The following is a 20939-nucleotide window of genomic DNA, read 5'->3' as shown; positions in this document are numbered from 1 at the left end:
AATAACTTCAAGCTGCCTAACAAACACATTGGTTAGCTACTTGGGAGGTACGAACAGTGCTAGCGTGCTAAGCTAAATGTCTACTCCAACGGCTGTTCGGTACCGACGAAAATCCACTTACTGTCTCTGGACAAGCTCCTCTGCTGTTGGTGGCCCCTGCTGTTGCTGGAATGTCTTCAGAGACTCAAAGGCCTTCATCAGTTTCTCCATGGTGGCCATTTTATCGATATATAATGAGCGAGATAGCTTGACTAGCTAATATTTACTATGTATGCTAGCTAGCTTGCACAGTAGGTCAAGTTAACGTTAGCGCACAGAGAGCAAGAAGTGCGTAGCGTAACGAGAGTGCTAACACTGCTCGCGACAGCTACCACCCCGCTCTCCGCCTATTCTTCTTGCAAGATGTCACTTATTTTTCTACAATTTTTTTTCTAAATAAACCAAATGCTGGTTGAAAATATGCCATCTTTGATTGCAGCGTTGTGCTCCGCCTCCGACCAATCACACCAGGAAGTGGCATATGTGACAGCCTGACATGGAGGGGAACGCTGCAAAGTCAGCAGCCAATCAGACTGCGGTTATTTAGACTGACTTGACAATTAGCCAATGACGTCTTTCGTTTTTTCTTTTTCTTTTGACGGGAGGGGTGGTGGTGTGGGGGTGTTCCCTTTTGTTGCCGTAGCTGTCACGGGATCACTGAAATCCAGACTGCAACACAGATTTGCTCAACACAATCATTGGTGTTTTCTCTCTGTTGACAAATTTTATTACTAACAAAACGTGGTGGGAATACGATCGCGTTAATAAAAAACTCAATAAAAGCTGCCCTTCACCCGACATGTACTACATCAGCTTATGAGAGCTACATGTTTGGAGAGTTAAGAATAGATAAATCCCAACCATCCAACAGCAAGAAATATTAAGGCAAATTAGTTAACTTATTGTAAAAGAAACAATGTGCTTTATTAAAGTCACATCTTAAACAAATATCCAATATCCCATCAGTTATACATATCAGCATCTTACCATTTTAACTCATTTGTCCAATTTATCAAAGGTGGTGTGATGGAAATAAACCAAGACACATTTTTTTCTTTTTTTATACAAATGGCAGTGTATTATTTCATAATTACAAATGTCAGATATGGTACAACAACCAGTGATACAACTTGTACAAGAATTAACAATGACTGCAGTGGTTGAACGACATGACTGTACAGATTCAAATAAAAGAAAAATTAAGGAGTTCCAGGCCCAGTTTGAATCCCGAAATCCATTCGGCATTCCTCAGTTCCTTGAAAATATCACTTAAAAACCTGACATGTTTTTACAGAATTGAAACTCTGCAGAACCTTCACACTTATACTGGCATATAACCCAAAAGTATACTGAAGTGACATCAAGCAACTGATACTCTCCCACTTTAAGATGTTGTTAGGTGAGAGCCATTCCCATTTTTGAGGAGGCGGCCTAACATACTTCAATTTGTCTAGAGGGAAAGGTGGAAGAGAAGGAATGCTCGATATCCACACCAGGCCAATTAAGGAGGTCACCTTTCCATTCATAAAGTTGTCTTTAGATACCAGTGAGATATGCTGGCACTAGAAGGTCATTTACATATACAAGGAACCTGAAGTATTACTGACTGATACATGCTTGAATAATAAAACATATGCATTTTTTTCTAACAGGCATTACAATGCACTTAGTGCGGACATTCAAAACAGTTGAGCTGTTTAAATTTCCTTAATGGACGGAAAGTTTAGGATGTGAAAAAAAAGGAAGGATGTCAGGAATTAACATGGTAATTGGCACATATAATAAAGGCTGTCAGTCTTCAGTTAATTCTTCAGATAACAAAAGATTAATTTAGTGATTTTTGCTTTTGGTATCATTGGCAAAAAAGTTAAAAGACACTTCCCATAGTCATTGTCAAAACATTGTCATTGTGTAATAAAATCTAATCTAATTTCTTCACTGCTATTTGAATGGTACAAGAGATCTTCAAAACAGTGACAGAGGCATGGGTGGTAGACACAGTATAGTTTCCCTGTGGAAATGAGTGAATATGTGTTAGAGCTTAGTTACATGTAAGAAATACATCATTTACAAGGTTTTTGAGGCTAAAGAGCTAAAAGGACAAGATTTACATAGGTAGGTGAAATCAGCATCAAAATGTGCCTGAGAGCAAAGGGAAAAAAACACAGAAACCTAAGTGACAATAAGCCAGCAACAGCTAGATGCACACATTCGATTCCTCATAATGGAATGTGCAACAAGACACAAACTTTCCTTTCCAAACTGGTTTATTATACTAAGGACTATATGGGTACCATATCAAATGTATGCCATCTACAAAGTTAAACCAAGTTATGTTCAAGACCCAAAATCATTCTGAACTGAAAAAATTAAAACAATGTTTTTCTGTAGAGAAGAAAAATTAAGAATCAAATTGAAATAATTTTTCATGTTATTGAACTGCAAAAATGTCTAACATACTCTACTGCACTAGACTGGCTTACAGTGAAATATACACACAAAACGAACGTGTCAATATAGGGTATTCACAGCATTAAAAACAGGTGTGTTTGTGGGGAAGGGTGGGTAAACAGCAACTGCTTTAAGAGCAAAAGCCAAATACAAATGAATGTAAGGAATTAATTTGTTCGTAATTGCTTAACTTGCAAGCAAACACTTCTATAATCAAACAGCAACATAAAGCAAGTGTCTCTGGCCACATTAGGGTTAATTTCTCAGCGTTCATCCTCAAATATCTGAAGCCTTTCCTATGAGAAAGCATCGCAGTATTTGAACAGAATCATTAAATGTGGGTGTTTTAACCATTAATAAGTTGCATCTTTATCAAAAGCAGAGCTAAAGCTGTGCAATCTAAATGTTAGTTTACTTGCAAGCGCCACACTACTTGTGATCAAACACAAACACAAGCCAAAGCAGCCTGTATATAGACTGTGCAGAGGGTAACAGCTGCTGACATCCAAGTGAGTGGAAGTCATTTTGATTCAACTTTTTTTCTTTAATCTACTGGAAGCAAATTAAGTTGTTGGACACATCTTACTCCAGCCCCTTTTTCTATCTTGGCCTGTTACTACTATCAATATACCAGTCTATGGTGACGTGATTTAAGCAAGTGGCATTCGTTTCCCAGAGAAATCTTACTGTAGCGAATGAATGCATTCAAAGCAAGTCATTTGTTGTCCTTTTTAGTATACCAGAAAGTATTCCTGGTGTATAAATAAGAATGAGAGCAGCAAAAGACTATGAAATTTCATGGAAAATGATTTCCATTCTGCGCATGCATCACACTACCCCCCCTCGAGTTAACAATGTAACAGGCATTAGGGCATCTTAATTTATGTTCTCAGCTTCTTACCACTCAAGAATTTTTGGACAGCTTCAGTAACGATAATTATCAGGTCTTGTCTGATAGAAAAATGGTCTCCCTAATGCCTGCTTTGTACTTTAAGGATGCCTATTTGTTGCACTTGTTCACCAAAAGATTGTCATTACTAAATTTATGTCATCTCTGCCAGAAGATTGTTCACTAAATCAGCCATTCTGTCGAACACAACATGCTCAGCTAAGCATAGAGAATGGCATGTTTTATCTGACTTCTGCACAGGTCTGGAGGAGGTTTTAAAAACATGGGAAAGGCTCCAAGCAACCATTCTACAACAGTATTAACAGGTTGGATTAAATTCCTCCTTATCATTTGGATCTACACACTTCTTTCAGATCTACCTGAGCCTTGAGGCATATAGATTTTAAAAGTTATTTTGGGGTCAGGTGGAGCTGATGTCCTAAAAACACATTGCATTTACTAAATGAGTGAGTAACATACAGCACATATAAAAAAAAGGCCTTAGGCTACACTGAAAAAAAAAGACTACTGGTTCTGTGCTTTGAAAAAAGAATGAGAAAAAAAACACACTCTCCGATACACACCAACCCTACTCATTCCAAAATAAAAAAATAAAAAGTAACTAAAATGTAATGTATGCATTCAAGTGGTACTTTTATGGCTTTTTGTACAATACAACCTTTAGTGAAAATATACATCTAGACATAAATTCAAGTACAAATGTACAAAATCTTTAAACTCATACTTTTTTCTTCAATATAATACACTTTTAATACAGCTCATAAATACAGGTCAACATTCACTGAGTTCTTAAGATTTGCGCTCGATTGGAGTTTGTGGTGAAGCTCTGCGGCGGGAGGGGGGTGCAGGTGGAGGGAGTGGTTTAAAGTCGTGAGGGCTCTTCGATGTCATCGTCACTGTAACTGCTCTTAAAACACACCTGGAAAGAGTTGAAAATGAGCATAAGAAACTCATCACCAAGCCCTCTCACATGTGCGAGACGACATCATATTCCCCTGAAACTCCAACCTTAACCAAACCAGGAGAGGAAATTCAGGATCTTCCAAGCTGACTTCTGTCCCTGCAAAAAATGCAGGCTTGGTAACAAATACCAAATTATGATGAAATTGAGCTATTTTTCCATAAGGGGAGAGGCAGCCTAGTGGTTACAGAGGTGGGCTCAGGTCTGGAGAACCTTGGTTGAAGTCCCCACGCAGGCAGTCAAGGTAAAAACCACTGTGGGTCCCTGAGCAAGGCCCTTAACCCCCGACTTCTCCCCGGGCACCGGAATCTGGCAGCCCACTGCTCCTAGCAACTAGGATGGGTTAAATGCAGAGAAAGAATTTCCCCACCGCGGGACTAATAAAGGATTATTATTATTATTATTATTATATAATTGTGATCATATAAGAAAGAAAAACAGGACTTCTGAGTCAGTTTGCTTGTTTAAAGCATTTACCCACTTACAAATTACTTCAAATGTCCTGTAAAGTATGGCACAGTGATCAGTTTTATTTATTTATGCTGCAACAAATGGTATGTTTCATTTTTATGCTGTTATGCCAACGACACACAGGTTTATTTACCAAATAAAGCCACTGACCCTGAGAAGCTGAGTGCGTAAAATACCTGTTGGATGTTAAATGTGGATGTCAGAAAACTTCACTTAATTAAATTCTACCAAGACTGAAGTTCATTTAATTGCATCCCAGCAGATGACAATGCAGGTTTTGCCATTAGCTGGGTCTTGAGTAGAGTCCAAGAAACCCGCTGCAAGGAACCTCTGTGTCTCATTTAAAAAGTTCAGCTTGGAGCACCATACCATAAAAATGCAGGTGTGTTTGCACTTTGTAACATTTGTTATGCAAAATGATCTATAAATAAATATTGCTATTATTACCACTACTATCGTCATTGTCATTATTATTAAAATGTGTAATTGTTTTGATTAATACCTGATATTTAAAAATAAGGTTGCAAGTAATAAGGAGGAGGTGGAATGCAATGGAGTTAATGCATTAGCTTAAAACGAATTAAAAATATTGTGTTGTCCTGCAAAGCTTTAAGTCCCTTTTCCACAATAGGCAAATCATCTTTCCACAAGGAAACATATTACAAAGATAAAAATACAGGAAATAATATGCAGAGGTTATTAACAAGAGAGTGAACAGATGAGCCCAAGAGAAAAGGGAAAAGACAGGCCTCATGCTTACAAACTCAAGCTGGTGCATAACTGTAGAAGTGCTGAAGCAACATCTTTGCACATTCTGAGTTTGGACAAGGCCTGGGAAAAAGGAAGTGAGGAAAGAAGGAAAAGAAGAAGTACCTTAGCCCCCACCCCCTCGGACAGTTGCCGGAGTGCTAGCACTTGCCTCTCTTCTGAACAGGCGGTAAAAGAACCCTCTCTTTGGCGGAGGGTTCGGCCGGTTCACATCCAGGTCTGGGCACAGCATCCCGTCCGTCTCATAGACGTTGATTTCTTTGAAGCACTCCATCTCAATCATCTGCACAGGAAAACAGGATTGAGAAAGTGTATCTGAGAATTTAGCCTTCAGGAATTTACTTTGGGATAAGACCAGTAAAAATAATGACTGCTTTTTATTCATATTAAAACCCTCCTCCACTGAAAGCTGCCAACATTTGGGGTGCAACTGACCTCCACAATTCTACAATCATGCATTCATCCATTCTAAACTGATCCATATACAATTCTCTTAAAACAAGCTGTGTGTTATTTACACAGATATGCCTACAGGCTGCTCTTTCCATCTACTGCAGGATTAAACAATGACTTCATCTAAGAGGCCTGTGCATGCAGTACCTCATTCTGCCATGGGATGGAGACACTGCCTGTAACAAACTTGTGATAGAAGTCGTCATCTGTGGGGTCAAGGTTCACGCCTTTAACAGTGGAGAACTGCTCAATGTCCAGGACGTCTTTACAGTAGACAGCTCGAGGCTGAAAGAGAGACAACAAAGAAGGAGAGAGGAAAAAAAGAGTAAACTTAACAATGAGGCAGATGGAAGAACTTTGTAGATTGGGAAATATTAAACCTGAAATACTTGAAATTAGCTGATTTATTTGAGTAACATGGCCCATAATTCTTTGCAACTTTGTTTTTCTTCAGCGTGGTAACACTGAACTGAATAAAAATAGAAACACAGATAACACTATCTGCTTTCAAGTATTGATTTAACCTCTCGGGCCACTGTCTCTCACTCACACACCAATGACGACGATGAAAATGCAACAATTCTCTCCATAAACAGCTTCATTATCCCAGGAAAAGACAGCATATGGCACAAAACAAAAGGGATGGCAGAGTCTGTCCACAGCTGCACATGTTCACACTTAAACATGTGTATGCATGACCGCATCACCCCCTTCGTCATTATTAAAAAGCTCAACTGGGTTGGTTTTTACTAAAAATTAGCACAAAGCAGAACAGCTAAACTCCACACCCACTTAACACCAGACCCACTGGCAACGATGATAGCAAGCTTGTAAGTGCTTGTTTACTTGTGACAATGGTATTTCCTGTATACTGATCTGCACCAGTCACGGTTTCAGGCTGTGAACCAAGCCTGTACACACCGTGTTCACTGTGCTTTTGTGTGCATGACTGTGTGTGTCTCTTACATCAGGGGTGAAGGGAGGGTCCAGCATGTTGGCCTCTAGTCGTTTGAAGTTGATGTTTCTGAAGATGGGGTGCTGCTTGACCTCTATGGCCCCACAACCTTGACAACCCAGCCTCTCCTTGGGGTCCTTGGCAAGGAGCTGGGACACAGCAGGAGGAAGGAAAGAGAGATTTAAACATCCTAACTCTCAAAAGGTCTGTACGTTAGCTCAAGCAGCTCAGGCAGATAAAATACGGCTTAATCTGTTTCTCCAGAAAAAGAGCAGAAAACCAAAGATCTGTTTAAGACAATACAATGGTTTTGCCATTAATAAGTCACACACAAAATAATAGGATATTTAATTACTCATGAGAATATTATGACTAATCCCTTTAGTCCAGTTTGTACACAACACATAGAAATAGTTCACATGTAATCCTCTTTACTTTGTGTGTCTAACCCCACATAATCTAATGAAGACAATACAAATCCATACGCTGACGAGTGGATGCATCACCATCACGGTAGAATTAGTGTCTATCTCCAGCACACCTGCAGTTTAGTGATTTGAATACAAACACATTCTACACAGCCCTGTTGTCACCCCGATGCTGATGTCGTCACACGTTTCCGCCTCATTTCTCTTTTCCCTGAGCAACTCGTGCCCAAAATACAGATTTTTTTTTTTTTTTTTTTTTTTTGCTTTAGATCACACATCATTGTCTATTTTAGGTTGTGGTAATAACCATCTCTTGGGCACAGAGGAGAGTATTCCACCCCTCCCTGCTGCATTTTCTTCTTGTATTATCTTTCACCCATTTCTCGCCAAAACTCTTCTTCTCCCTGTTTCCCTGACTCTTATTCTCCCTGGGGAGTCTTTAAATCGCTGAACCATGGGTCAAAATATTCCACCACTCCACAAAAAAAAAAAAAGAAGAAGAAGAAAAAAGAAGAAAAAACAGTCCTGCTGACTCCTGCTCTGATCACAAATTGAAAAGCTCAGTGGCTTGGTCAGAGAAGGTGGAAGATGAACAAGGAAATAGGGGGAAAAAAAAAGCAGATTACGTCCTGAAACTAATCAATACTTCCATATTAAACACTGGGTGTAATGACTAATTAAGTGGTAATATAGTCAAATGAAACTTCAGGGGTTTTTTCCCAGTTCACCATTTAGTTTTTTCCTTTTTATTTCATTTTCTTCCAATGTGTAAATCAGCATCGTCTCCAGTAACAGAAGGCAGGAGCTGCTTTCAGCAAATGAACAAGATAAACTCACTACCTTCGCAGTCTATAAAAAACAAAGTCAGTAAGAGCTCGTAAACTTGACATGAATGAGTAAATAAAACTATTATCCCCAAAGTTCATAACACGTTAAAATAAATCATGTTAGAGTTTAAATAGTCCAGAAACAGGATTAAAGTAAATAAATTACACACATGCACATATAAGAATGGGTGATACACCAAACACAGCCCATTAAAATAGAAGAAAAAAAGTCACCTCCTTACAGATTTATTTAAAGGTCCCATATTATGCAAAATTCCCTTTCTAAAGGTTTTCTAACAGTCACGTGTCCTCATAGCCTCTGTATGAGGCCCAAAAATGAGAAAATTCTGTTACCTCTCTCACTTGCTTGCTCCACTTTCTAGCGAGTGTGTACTCAAATGGGTGAGTCTGAGATCTTTTCTTTTGTGACCTCACGAAGGGAAATAACCACTCCCCCCATTAGTGGACACTGCCATTGACCCCTGGCTAGCTGAGCCTGCCCTCAAACATCACTGAGCGGGAGCCAGCCAAAGCCGGATCCTCTCCCAGGAAGAGGCATGGACAGGTATCACTCATGAACATTTAAAGGTTCAGACACAGAAACAGCCCGTTCTTAGTAAAGCTCACTAGAGCCATTTTTGGAATGGCTGAAATTAAGGACCAAGGCTGAATTTGGGGAGATACACTTTGAAAACAATGTTGTTGGACCTCTGACACCCACATGAAATTGTTGAAAAAATGTATAATATGGGACCTTTAACTAAATAAATAGGTAAGAGCCTCCTATTGGATAATTACTGCAAGGGTGATTATGTTTTAGTTTTCAACAGCCGTAAATGATGCAGCGAGTAGTTTAATTTCCTAAACAACCATGTGGGAAGACACATATTGTGGTGGTGGAAAATAATGCTCATCTGTTTCAGAAGGGTCCGATTATTGGCATCAAGCAGAGAAAACATCTAAGGAGATGCTGAAACTACTCAAATTGAATCATAAAACAACAGTAGAACTAGGGGCTATGTTTAACAGAGAAAGTAAGAACAAGTCCACACACACAAAGCAAAGAGAACATGAAACAAGAACTGAACAGTCGTGTAGCCTAAAGAGAACTTATCAGTGAGGATAATTGGAAAAGAATAAGGCTTGAATTTGCTAGGAAGCATAAAGATTGGACCCTGTTCCAGAGTGATGGGGGCATCAGGATGGACTGGTCAGATCTAGGTTCAGCAACATTATGTGTCCAAAGAATGAGATCAGCTGACTACCTGAATATTCTGAATGACCTGGTTATTCCATCTTCCCTGATGGTACTGGGATATGCCAAGATGACAATACCAAGAATTATTGAGCTCAAATAATGAAAGAGTGGTTCAGGCAGCAGGAGACATTATTTTCACACATGCATTGGCCACCAGAGTCCTTGACCCCACAGAGGATCTTGGGATGTGCTGGAGAAGACAGTCCAACTCTCCCATCATCACTACAAAATTTTGGCAAACTTGTAACTCTGGACAGAATAAATATTGTGACATTGTAAAATAATGCCACAGCAAAAACATGTTATTAATGAAAGCTACAAGTGGCACAACAAAACATGAGTATGCAATATTTTTTTGGGACGGGCTCTGTATAAAATGGCTATGTTGCAAACATTAAGAACAAATTGTCACAGCAGTGTTTTGTTTTAAGCAGTCTAAATGTGATTATATCTGTAGTTTAGCTTTTCTCCCTCACAGCAGACGGACAGCTCATTCTCCAGCCCATCCAGAAGACTCTCCTGTGGGACGTCCATTTGAAGTCAAAATACGCCCCAGATACGAGTACAACTATGAGATTCAGATAGTTCATCTGTGCATGAGCGTAATTTCTGACGTGCGCTCTGTCCAGCGTTAGGACTGTGTTTACCTGTGTGTGTGTAGCATGGCTTGCAGATACATGACGTAATGCCGCCTACAAATGCTAATCTCGGTCCACTTTCAGTGAACCAAATACAGGAAGCCGACTACAAACCAAAGTGCATTGTGGGTTCGGTGCACAACATTGTGGGTAAACAAAACCAATAGGCAGTTCTAGATGAGAGAAATGGCTCCCAGTTAGACGTGGAAGAACTCTGTAAAAGTTCTGACAGAAATATGGTCAACTCAAGCCGCTGGGAACTGATGCAGCTCCAGGTTTTACTCTTATGAGGCAGAAACAGAAGTTGTCCTGCATTAACCACCAGATGAACGAGTTTTCTTTTTGTGTGTTTGTCTCATCGACCGGTGACTGAAGGTACCAGCTAAAAGATTCATACTAACGCCGAGCATTGTTGCTGTTATCAGTAAACAATGTTTTCACTAGTATCTGCACGTTCATTTGTGTAAAGAAAATAGAACAAGGCATATTATACTGTATTATCTTACATAGTGAAAATAATGCTGAAGATTTTTCCATTTGGTCTAACAAATTCTAAATTTACCACTAGTACCCCCTGAAAGATTAGGCTTTCCTCTTTTACTTTTCTTGTGTAGGCTGTTTCTTCACCCTCACCTGTCTGCAGATGTCTTTCGCCTCCTCAGAGAATTTATCAGAGTACTCCTCCTGATCCTCACGCACTCGTCTGTCCACTTCCTCACGCTTGACCCGCTCCTTGCGTTTACGGAAGGGCGACTGGCCCTGGATCATCTCAAAGATCAGACAGCCCAGCCCCCACCAGTCCGGGCTGAAGGTGTAGCTCTCGTTCTGGATCACCTCAGGAGCTAAGATTAAGCGGAAAGTGAGGGAAATGCAGAGTCACTGAGGAGAATTGAGAATACTGTAGTAGATGGACCAATAGGATGAATTCTTACCCATGTATCCAACGGTGCCCACTCTCCCTCGTATCGTGTCCCCCTCCGGGATCTGAACGGCAAGGCCCAAGTCTGAAATCCGGATGTGTCCTAAACAACAAAACATACAGAAATATAGTTTAACTGCAAACTATGTGGAAATATCAAAGACAGTGCACTCCTACTCAAGATATGAGATGTAAGTTAAGAAGAGGGGAAGATGGCTGTATTTCAGCCTATGGAAGATGAGGAAATGCTTCAAACGTCTCTGCTTAAACGTCACAAAAACTGACTAGTCACAAACATCTTGTTTGTTTTGGACACATACAGCTAAGAGCTCTATAAATAAAACTGTGGGGACAGTTTTTCTACCTGTGCCCACATTTCAGCCAACGTTGCACTGAATATGGCTAAAAACAAGCATTTTCAAAAAGACAAAATAGGAGAGACATACCACGGTCATCCAGAAGGATGTTTTCAGGTTTCAAATCTCTGCAAAAAAAAATAAAAATAAATAAACATTAGGGAGTAATTCTGATATTATGTATGAAAACAGAACCCATCGTAGGCCAAGACTGAAACAAAAACAAAAAAAACCAACAAACCTGGATGAAAACCTATTTTAATACTTTGTCATTCTGCTGCCTTTTATTGCCTGGTTACTTTCTATCTGTCTCTAATTTCATGTGTAGTAGCAGATGGACTGCTAATAATCATCTCTTTATTTGCCTTGTGTTGTCCCACTCTGAGGTAAACCCAGTATGGCAGCCTGAAAACTTTGTTCTCAAGGTTTTAGCCTTGCAAAGAAAAGACATTTTTATTGCACCACCTCCAATCACACATACTCCTCACTATTTTAATCAACATTTTATTTTATTTAAACCTTTTACGGTGAATTTTCTTGAATCTGTTTTTTTTTTTTATTAAACATGCAACACAGCAAGTTTACATTTTAGTATTAACAGCTATAAAACGTGAGATCAGGGTTTGACAGAACTGCCAACTGAAGCCACAAAAAAAGCTGAGACATTATTAGTAACATAACAAACATAATATTTGTTTACAGTGCATGGGTCTTGGAGATGTGGGTGCATGTGTCTTTAAAGAACATTGGTGTTTATGTTACAATAACTCAGAGGCTCCACAGATTTTGACAGCTCCATTACAGCTAAGTGAAATAACTGCACCATTAATCCAATCACACGTCATCATCCATGACATCGTTTCCTCACTAGTTTTACTTAATAAATCTCTTTAAAACATCAAAGCCGGGACAAGCAGTGAAACACAGTTAGTGTATGGTTTGTTTTAGCTCTTAAATTGTTATTTTTGTTCAAAGATTTCGAGCCAAGTAGCTAATCTTCTCAAGGTTACAAAGTTCTGCTTTGTTCACTGAATGTTATGGTTTTTAATAACAGAACAAAACCCACCTCTGCCACAGCTGGTTAAATATATTCTGACGTACCAACAGACTGGCGGCACTTTCTTCAGACTATTTATTGAATAATAACTTCTTTTTTTTTTTTTTTTTTAGCTTTCTTGACTTGACAAATATTGGATTTTTTTTACATCCTACGTTCCTGCATGCTTAGAGTAGAGAAGACTGGGTTCTTAGTTTAACTTAGTCGAATCAATACAGTTATTAAATACCCTTTTACTTTTTCAAGATGTGTTTTTATGCTGTTCACGCTGAAGTATATGAGGCAGATTTGCTGTTGGTGGTTTGACATTGTGTGTTTATGGGAGTTATACACTGTGGATTAATTTTATGTAGAGTCAACGCCACCAAGGTTGGAGTGAAACACCTACTTAAACTGTAGTTAAAGTCAGTGAACGCTCACTGGGTTGACTGAACACCTGATTTTTCACCTGCTGCTCTCACAAACTTTTACCAGAGACAGCAAAGATTTCACACAGGTAGATCTTCCCAGCCTAAGAATTAGTCAGCTTTATTTATCAATACACATCACATACACATTTTTAAATTAAGCTCTTTAGCCAGTTGAAACGTGCGCCGTAAGAGGGTTTCTTTCTTAGGAAAGATTTCAGGAGGTAGGTGAAGTGCTGGAATGTTTAATCAGCCTCCTCGATGGTTGGTCCGGAGGATCCACCACCAGGAGCAGCACCGTCAGCTCCAGGGAAGCCACCTGGCATACCACCAGCACTTTGGTACAGCTTGGTGATGGTGGGGTTGCACACCTTCTCCAGATCCTTCTGTTGATGTTCATACTCATCCTTCTCTGCAGTCTGGTTCTTGTCCAGCCAGCTGATGACCTCGTTGCACTTCTCCAAGTCCACCACTAGTTACAATCACTAGGAGCAGTGGGCATCCAGGGAGCAGGTCGGGGGTCTTGTTCCAGTGCCTTTGGTTCACCTTCCTAGCCTGTGGACTTGAACGCGAGTCCTCCAACCCCGAGTCCACTTCTCTTAACACTCATAAACTAGCTTGCTGAATGTACTTCATGTCTCCATGCTACTTTCCTGTCTCTCCTGAAACAATAACACGCATACACGCAAGAGAGATTTCTGGACAGGCAGGTGAGTGTGCATCTGCTTTGTGTGAGTGAGAGAAGCCAAACTATGAAGAAAATCACACAGACGGCTTTAATCATTGTCCTGACTATTTGTACTTGATGTTCGGGTCATTTTATATACATATCACACGCAGAACTTCTAGAGATATATCAAGTGCATTTATTGTTACAGAAGTGTGGTTGATTCTTGTGGTTGATTTGTGTGTCGTGCTGATTTCCTGGGTGCTCCCCCTCCTGTTAAATGGTGGCCTCTTCCAGCCAGTCAGTGTCTGGGAAGGAGCCAATAAAAGGGCCAAGGATCTGCTCGTCTGGGCTTTTTGGCAACTTTTGCCATCACACCACATTTTTTGTGTAGACCTAGGTTTTTTGGTTTGGTCTGCTGGTTAAGGTTTTGTTGTATGTTACTCCTTATTTAAGAAGTAGTGTTTATTTCCATACTTTTATCATCTTTAGTTGTCCAGATTGGCCTTGTAGAGAGAGCTGCCATTGTGTTTTCTTGTGGGTCATTTTCTTGTGTTTATCCTGAAATTAGGGTAGTTAAGTTGTGGATTTGCATGTTTTTATTTTTGTGGTTAGGTCTTTTTGTGGCTTCGAGCTTTCTAAAGATTGAGATAATGAACTGAGCAAATAAGAAAACAAGATCACATATTACTAATTTCTAATAAGAGTGAAAACCCATTTCTTCCAAACTTCACCTCAGTCTGCAAAAAGCAACTTACATTAAAATTAACATGCTGTTGGTTTGGTCCTAAGAAAGACTGATTATGTCAGAATGAAACTGCTGCACTGGACAGAGGTGGCTCAGGTACAAAGAGTGGTTCCCTAACTGTTTGAACCCCCCCCCATGAACTGAGGTGTCCTTGGTAAAATAATGTGCAGATGAGAGAAAAACAATTGCTGCATATCTGGATTTAGAAGTGAATGAATGAACGATGCATTTTTTAATAGAAATAACTAAAAATCTGTACAATGCTCCTTTAGACACCAGGTCATTTAGTCTTTTCATTTGCTAACTACTTTGTCAAACAACTAAACTAACCATGTGGTTCTAGGACGGTTAACTTTGCTATATTAACCCATACAAGCCTGTATCCTCAAATTAATATTCCCAAGTGAGCTCACCTATAGACTATTCTCTCACGGTGTAGGTCCTCCAGGCCACAGCAGATCTCAGCAGCGTAGAAGATGGCTCTTTGCTCGTCAAAGCCAGAGTTTCCCATGTTGTAGATGTGGAACTTCAAGTCTCCGCCATTCATTATGGTCAGAACCAGGCACAGCGCATCCTTGGTCTCATAGGCATATGCTAGACTAACCTGAAGAAAAAGGTAAATTTGGGGGAAGTGGTAATGAGGTTGGTGAGGCACCAGACAAGAAGAAGGGAGTTTGTATGGAAGAGGAAATGAAAAAAGAAAGAAAGAAGGGAGGAGGAAGAAGAGAAAAGAAAAGCTTGACCCCTTCTGTTTGTTTAATACCCAAAATAATCATTCATTATCTCAGATGGAATGTCAAGAATGCACAAATGCAACAGAGAAACATATCAAATGGAAACTCATTGTCTCAACTCTGATCCCACCATCAATCTGTCTTTTGTCCCTTCGTTCCCACCAGCCAGCGCCCCCTCCCTCCCCTCCCATTCCCTGTGGGTCAGTGACACACAGAGTGTAGTATGTGCTTAAGCTTTTGTGTACAAGTAGGATGTTGCTGCCATCAGGAGGAGTCCCATCTGCCATGGAGTGCGAAGAGAGACCACAAGCATGGATGGAAAATATTCTTATGGGCAAAGTGAACATCATAAACACACACATGTAAACAGTGCATACGTCATACTTAAACACACAAATGTGCAGCACAAACCCTGGCAAAACGTCTATCACCCATGCATCCAACGTTGTGCTTATGCTTTAGCAATGGACACACATATTTAAGGTGGCAACACTTAGCAATATCTCCCACAATGGTCTTTGTCCGTGTAAATTAAAATATTTAATACAAAATATGCTAGAGAAAGGTTTTTGTATAATCTTATTTAAATAATCATGTAGAAAATAAAAGACTCATTCTGTCTTTTTTTATTTATACTTAGAATATTTTTCTGATTTCATTTTAACACCTACTTCTATTAGTAGCATTTGTTTGGGCCTTATTTGAGTCTTTCATCCATGTAACTTTAAAGTGGAGAATAAAAAAAGTCTACTGTATCTTTGCAGAAGCAAATAAGAAAAAATCTTGTTTTTCTATCAAATTTAGATTTTTTTTCATTTCTATATTAACATGAGCCAATAATAAGCAGCCTTTAGAAAGATTTGAATTATTTAATCAAACATTAAATCAGACTTGTTTTGACTAAGCATGTTGAAAACTGTAAATAAATACAGGAAATAATTGTATAAATCTTTTCTAGTCTCATCATTTATGAATGCTAAAACTGAGATATTCATGCTACATTTAATTTGGGACAGCAAAATAGTTCCTGGTTTAAATAAAATGCGGATATACAGATAAATAAAAAAAATGTGTTTTAAGGGAAGTAGTGCAATCTTTCAGAAGTACAGGTGGGAGCGGTTCAGCTCTCTGTAAAGTACATTTATCATTAAAAAATTCAGAGAATCCAGAGATATCACCTGTGTAAAGTTCATACAGACTGAGCTCAAGTGGAAAACTGTATCACTTTAATGATAGAAAATTGTGATTCCCTTTTAAAATCGTTTATGCCAAGTTGTCCAAACAAGAGAGGATTTGGAACATCCTCCCTCTAATTATTGCACAGACCCACCATTTTTTATTCATGTTAAACCGGGACACGTGGCACCTGTAGCTTTCACATCTGAAAGGTTGCAGCAACACCAAGTAGTTTCTAAAAGTTTTGAATGACCAAATCCTTTTATACACTCAATGGTTTTATCAGGGAAAGCCTTGCTATTTCAAGACATGCACATATTACAATAGCATGGCTCTACTGGAAAAGAGCCCAGCTTGAAAATCTGATTCCATGCCATAAATAGTTTTAACCATACTTCAAGGAACAACGGAAAAAAAAGAAAATACTGCTACTGGTCTTTTAGATTCCTAATGTGCTGACGTTTTTGCTAAAGAGGAGGCACAAAACATACCCCTGCATTATGAAACTTACAGCTAAAATCAAATTAAATAAAAGCTTCAAATTAACTTGGGGTTCTTCTCATGGAGGCAGCCCTGCAACTTATTTTGGAAATGGGGTTTATTAAAAAAATTATAAATTAAAAAAAAAAAGAGACTCCAGTGTCAAAAAATTCAAGCTAAGAACGAGAAAAATCTGCATCAGAGTGAGGTAGCTTCGCCTCAGTTTCACTCAGAGGTTTCAGAGCAGGGTCACCCCTCGTCTCAAATGCATATCTACACACCCACACACAGTGTGTGTGGATGATTTGCTGCTTCAAACATCCAGCAAGCTAACGGTATGCATCTACTAATAGTTTGCACTGATCACAGAAAGGTAAAGAAGAATAACGAGAGAGAGAAATGAGAGGTTTGAGAGAGCACTTGACTCTTATCCTTGCTACTGCTGTTTGGTCAGTGTTGCCAGGCAACAGAGCTGCTCTTGTAGGTAGAGAGGCACATGAAGAGTCATCAGTTGTGCCTGCAGCACGGAGAACGAACACACACATATACACATCGAATCATGTGCCAATCCCAGGTGACAAGAGCTGCAAGTCTGAGGTTCTGTAACAAACCTACTCGAGCCTGTGTGGGTTTGTGTGAACACGCATGCCCATACACAAGCCGCTTCCATGACTCACTCAAATCATGGGCGCACAACACGGCTCACGCTGCCTCAGAAATCAACTAATCCAACACACAATACAACTCAAACATAACCATTAGCTTCAAGTGGAGAACATGGAGAGGCTCTGAGGCTCAGTCCAGGTTACTGTACTGAGGATCAATAGCCCAGCTATGCCGCTGTTAAAAAGAGTTCTGCAGCATTTACATAGACAAAGTGAAGAGCACACACCCTACAGCTCTGTAATGATTTGCCATATAATCTAAGTATTACCAACTTCTCATGCTCCCAAAAATGGAAGACAGGAAAAAATAATTTCACTCTCAAACAACAAGAAACTACCCATTTCAGTCATCCAATCAGTCTGTTCCTCATGTTAAGTAAGATTATGGAGCGCCTTATGTTTGAACATTAGATCATTACCCATCTACCAACAATCTAATTACAGATTTCTAACGTTCCTACAGATAAAGCCCTTCACAGCCTCAGGTCTGACACTGATGGATAATTGGTTAATAGACGTCGATGGAAAACGATGATTGGAGCAGTAATGCTCGACTTTTCAGCTGCTTTTGATATCATTAGCCATGAACTATGGTTAACAAAACTTGAATGGTATGGTATGGAGTTGAACAGTGTGCATTAAGTACTCATGAAAAAACAGTCAGCATAAAAAATACTATCAACAAACAGAAACACCATCAGCATAAACACTTTAAATTCTAAATTTAAAGTTATTTTCTTAATATCTCTATCTTTTAGAGCAACTTTTTAAAGTCTTAATAATTTTTTAGTATCAATAGAAATGTAAGTTCATATATACATATATACATATGTATATATATAAGATTATCATATATTATCATATATATCATTTTAAATATATCATTTTTTTATCCATCTTTAGGCATAAAAAAAATATTCAGCATGTATTTCAAATTGTTTTTATGTCGTATTTTTATATGGACTACATGCATTTTTTATTGGAAATATGAAAAAGCATGAAAATATGTCTTTGACAAATGAATTACTTTTATGATATATTATGTGAAATCTACAAATTAACCCAAAAAAGTCTTAAACTGCTGTGTTGAAGACATTTTAAGACATGTTTAAGACAAGTGAATATTTTAACATTGTTTCTGGCTCCTCAGCCTCTGCCCTCTACAAGCTCATGTCATCAACAAGACATGGGCATGTTTATTCCAAGAAATGTTTTCATCTTGTCTTTTGTCAGTGCCAGATGTTCTTTTTGTTTTTGCAGTATATACAAGTTAGTATTGTTCACTATTTCAGTTATTAGATCTTCAGGAAACAGATGCATAAAAAAATCTACTGGTTTCGTTCCCTCAACATTTACTTTTCCCTCTCCTAAAAAGGGATGCAAGTCCCCTTGAAAGTGGTTGTCTTCCAAATATTTCTGCTTCTTTTTCTGTCCTTGAGCTCTGTCAGGTGGAACACCATGAACTTCCTCAGCTTGGCCAGCACCCTCAGCATCTTCAGTTTTATTGTCACTACTGCTAGAATACACCAGTCCTTCCTTTTCTGGCAGCCATTCATCTTCACTGCCTCTATCATCATCCTCATTTGACTCAGGTATTTCCTCCACAAACCTGTAGCTTTTTCTGTCCCTTACTGCACTCGAGCTCTACAAAAGATGGACACTAACTGTTAATTATAATAGCTATAATCTACACATATTGTTTTTATTACCAAAATGTACGTTACAGTGTAATAACATAAATAAGTTAATTTATATCTGAAATAGTTACTGCGGTTCATATATTTTCAAGAACAAAATAATTCGACGTGTGCTCTCTCTCTCTGCTGATGGGAATGCAGCTCACCTGTGTGTGCATGTAGGATGGCATGTACAGACATGACGTGACATAATTACATGTCAACATGAGAATAAGATAAATAAAACCAGGCTGTTGTAGAGGAAAGGAGACCTCAGATTACTTCTGTTCTGGTGCAAAATTAAAATAACCTAAATAATAAAATAAGATCATATTTTAATATAAAATAATTAAAATAAAAAAACATTAATTAAGCAGTTATAGAAAACTAAATAAACCTGATCTTCTAGGGTTGGTGGGAGTTGCTGTTGGGAGGTTGGGGCAACCCCCCCAAAATAAAGGTGGAGGAAACACTGAGTTTTATTAAATGAGTGCAGGTTCCCGGTTCAAAATAAAGTTGTTTTCAAGTGAAAAATCACAATGAAAATAGATTTCGCTGAGCTTACTTAAATCAAACTGGGTTTTTTTTGTGCACGATAATGTTGAATTCAATATTTACACTGTGTTTTAAAGGAGATTTCAAAACATCGGAACGTATATCGTGTATCGGGATAAAGTCAAAGAATATCGGTATATCAGTTTTAGGCCAAATCGCCCATTGTACAAATGTGAAAAACTTTATTGTTTAACACATTGATGAGGACCGCAAAAAGCAGAACTCAGAAATGTGGAAGTGTAGCACGCGGACAGTCTGTGGCGGGCATGAAACAAGATGGTGACGGTAAAGACGGCAAACAAGATATGATCAACCCAAGGCCGCTAGGATCTGATGCAGCTCATGTTTTGCTTTTATGTGGTGAAAACAGAAGTTGTCCAGCATTAACTAACAGATTCAGGAGTTTTCTTCTATGTTGTTTGTCACGACAAAGACACCATGTTGCATTTTTTCAGTTGGAAAGTAGTAGTAAAGTAGTCACACAGGGAAAAAAAAAGCATTAATAATCATTTCATAATCGCATTGCAGACATCTTAATCATAATCAAATTGAATCCTGAGGTGGCTAAAGACTCCCACCCCGACTAGACATGCAGCTGAAAATAACTTTTACACTACTTAAAGCTTTAAAAATGCCATAAAAAAATCGTCTACCAAATTACATATGAAAAATAAACAGATCAAGCCTAAAATAACATTACAGAATTATATAATAAAGCATAAAAAGACAGACTTTCATTTAATAAACGTATGTACCTATGTCTAGATGTGTTATATATGAACTGTTAATGGCGTGTGTGTACATTGATGTGATGTATGTGTACAGATGTTTGATTGAACATAACAGATGGACCACAGGAAGAATAGCAGCAGTTGTTGGTTGCAGCTATTGGGGATCCAAATTAAATAAACTCAGCAGGCATTAAAATGTGTGCATCTCTCTGAATGGTTTAAGAACTGTAAATGCCCATTGCCTGTAACTTTGGATTCTTTAAAAAAAAAAAAAAAAAAGTATGTATTTGTGTGTACAGTTGGACTAAATGGAGAGGAAAGCAGACATAACTAGTTTTCCAAATACATTTGAGTAATTAAAATCAATACAGAGCACTTAAGCAGGGAAAAACCTAAGTCTGTCAATTTCTTTTTACAAGAACTCCTGTGAATAATATGTACAGGTTAATGGCCTGTCAGCTTCAGATTTTCTTCTTTTGCTGCTTTGATGTAGCATGGAAAAAATGAAAAGCTAGGTGACTTCCTAAAAAGAGAAACCACTCAAGGTTGGCAATAAGTTGCCAAGCAAAAAGCCTCAGCTTAATCATGACTACATCTCAATTTATAAGA

The 20939-nt window shown here is 38.6% G+C and overlaps 2 protein-coding genes across 9 annotated transcripts in view; both read right to left on the bottom strand.

The window, feature by feature from the left end:
• The window catches only part of htt (huntingtin), a 38943-nt gene extending 38453 nt beyond the window's left edge, over positions 1 to 490 (bottom strand). For 6 of the 7 annotated variants that reach the window (XM_041982928.1, XM_041982932.1, XM_041982929.1 and 3 more), the window contains exon 1: positions 122 to 490. In XM_041982928.1, coding sequence (XP_041838862.1) covers positions 122 to 219 — 98 coding nt within the window. In that variant the 5' untranslated portion in view covers positions 220 to 490. Of the gene's footprint in view, positions 1 to 117 lie in introns of all 7 variants that reach the window. The other variant, XM_041982934.1, reaches the window with a different exon arrangement.
• A 461-nt stretch (positions 491 to 951) lies between these two features.
• grk4 (G protein-coupled receptor kinase 4) overlaps positions 952 to 20939 on the bottom strand; it is a 63544-nt gene continuing 43556 nt past the window's right edge. The window contains exons 9-16 of one of the 2 annotated variants that reach the window (XM_041982938.1): positions 14727 to 14917; positions 11525 to 11562; positions 11092 to 11181; positions 10793 to 11001; positions 7020 to 7157; positions 6201 to 6338; positions 5706 to 5883; positions 952 to 4319 (exon numbers count right to left, since the gene is read on the bottom strand). In XM_041982938.1, coding sequence (XP_041838872.1) covers positions 5707 to 5883; positions 6201 to 6338; positions 7020 to 7157; positions 10793 to 11001; positions 11092 to 11181; positions 11525 to 11562; positions 14727 to 14917 — 981 coding nt within the window. In that variant the 3' untranslated portion in view covers positions 952 to 4319; position 5706. The remainder of the gene's footprint in view (positions 4320 to 5705; positions 5884 to 6200; positions 6339 to 7019; positions 7158 to 10792; positions 11002 to 11091; positions 11182 to 11524; positions 11563 to 14726; positions 14918 to 20939) is intronic. The other variant, XM_041982936.1, reaches the window with a different exon arrangement.

Source organism: Melanotaenia boesemani, chromosome 4, assembly GCF_017639745.1.
Source record: "Melanotaenia boesemani isolate fMelBoe1 chromosome 4, fMelBoe1.pri, whole genome shotgun sequence".
Lineage (NCBI taxonomy): Eukaryota > Metazoa > Chordata > Actinopteri > Atheriniformes > Melanotaeniidae > Melanotaenia > Melanotaenia boesemani.
This window is presented reverse-complemented; position numbering and strand designations above follow the sequence as displayed.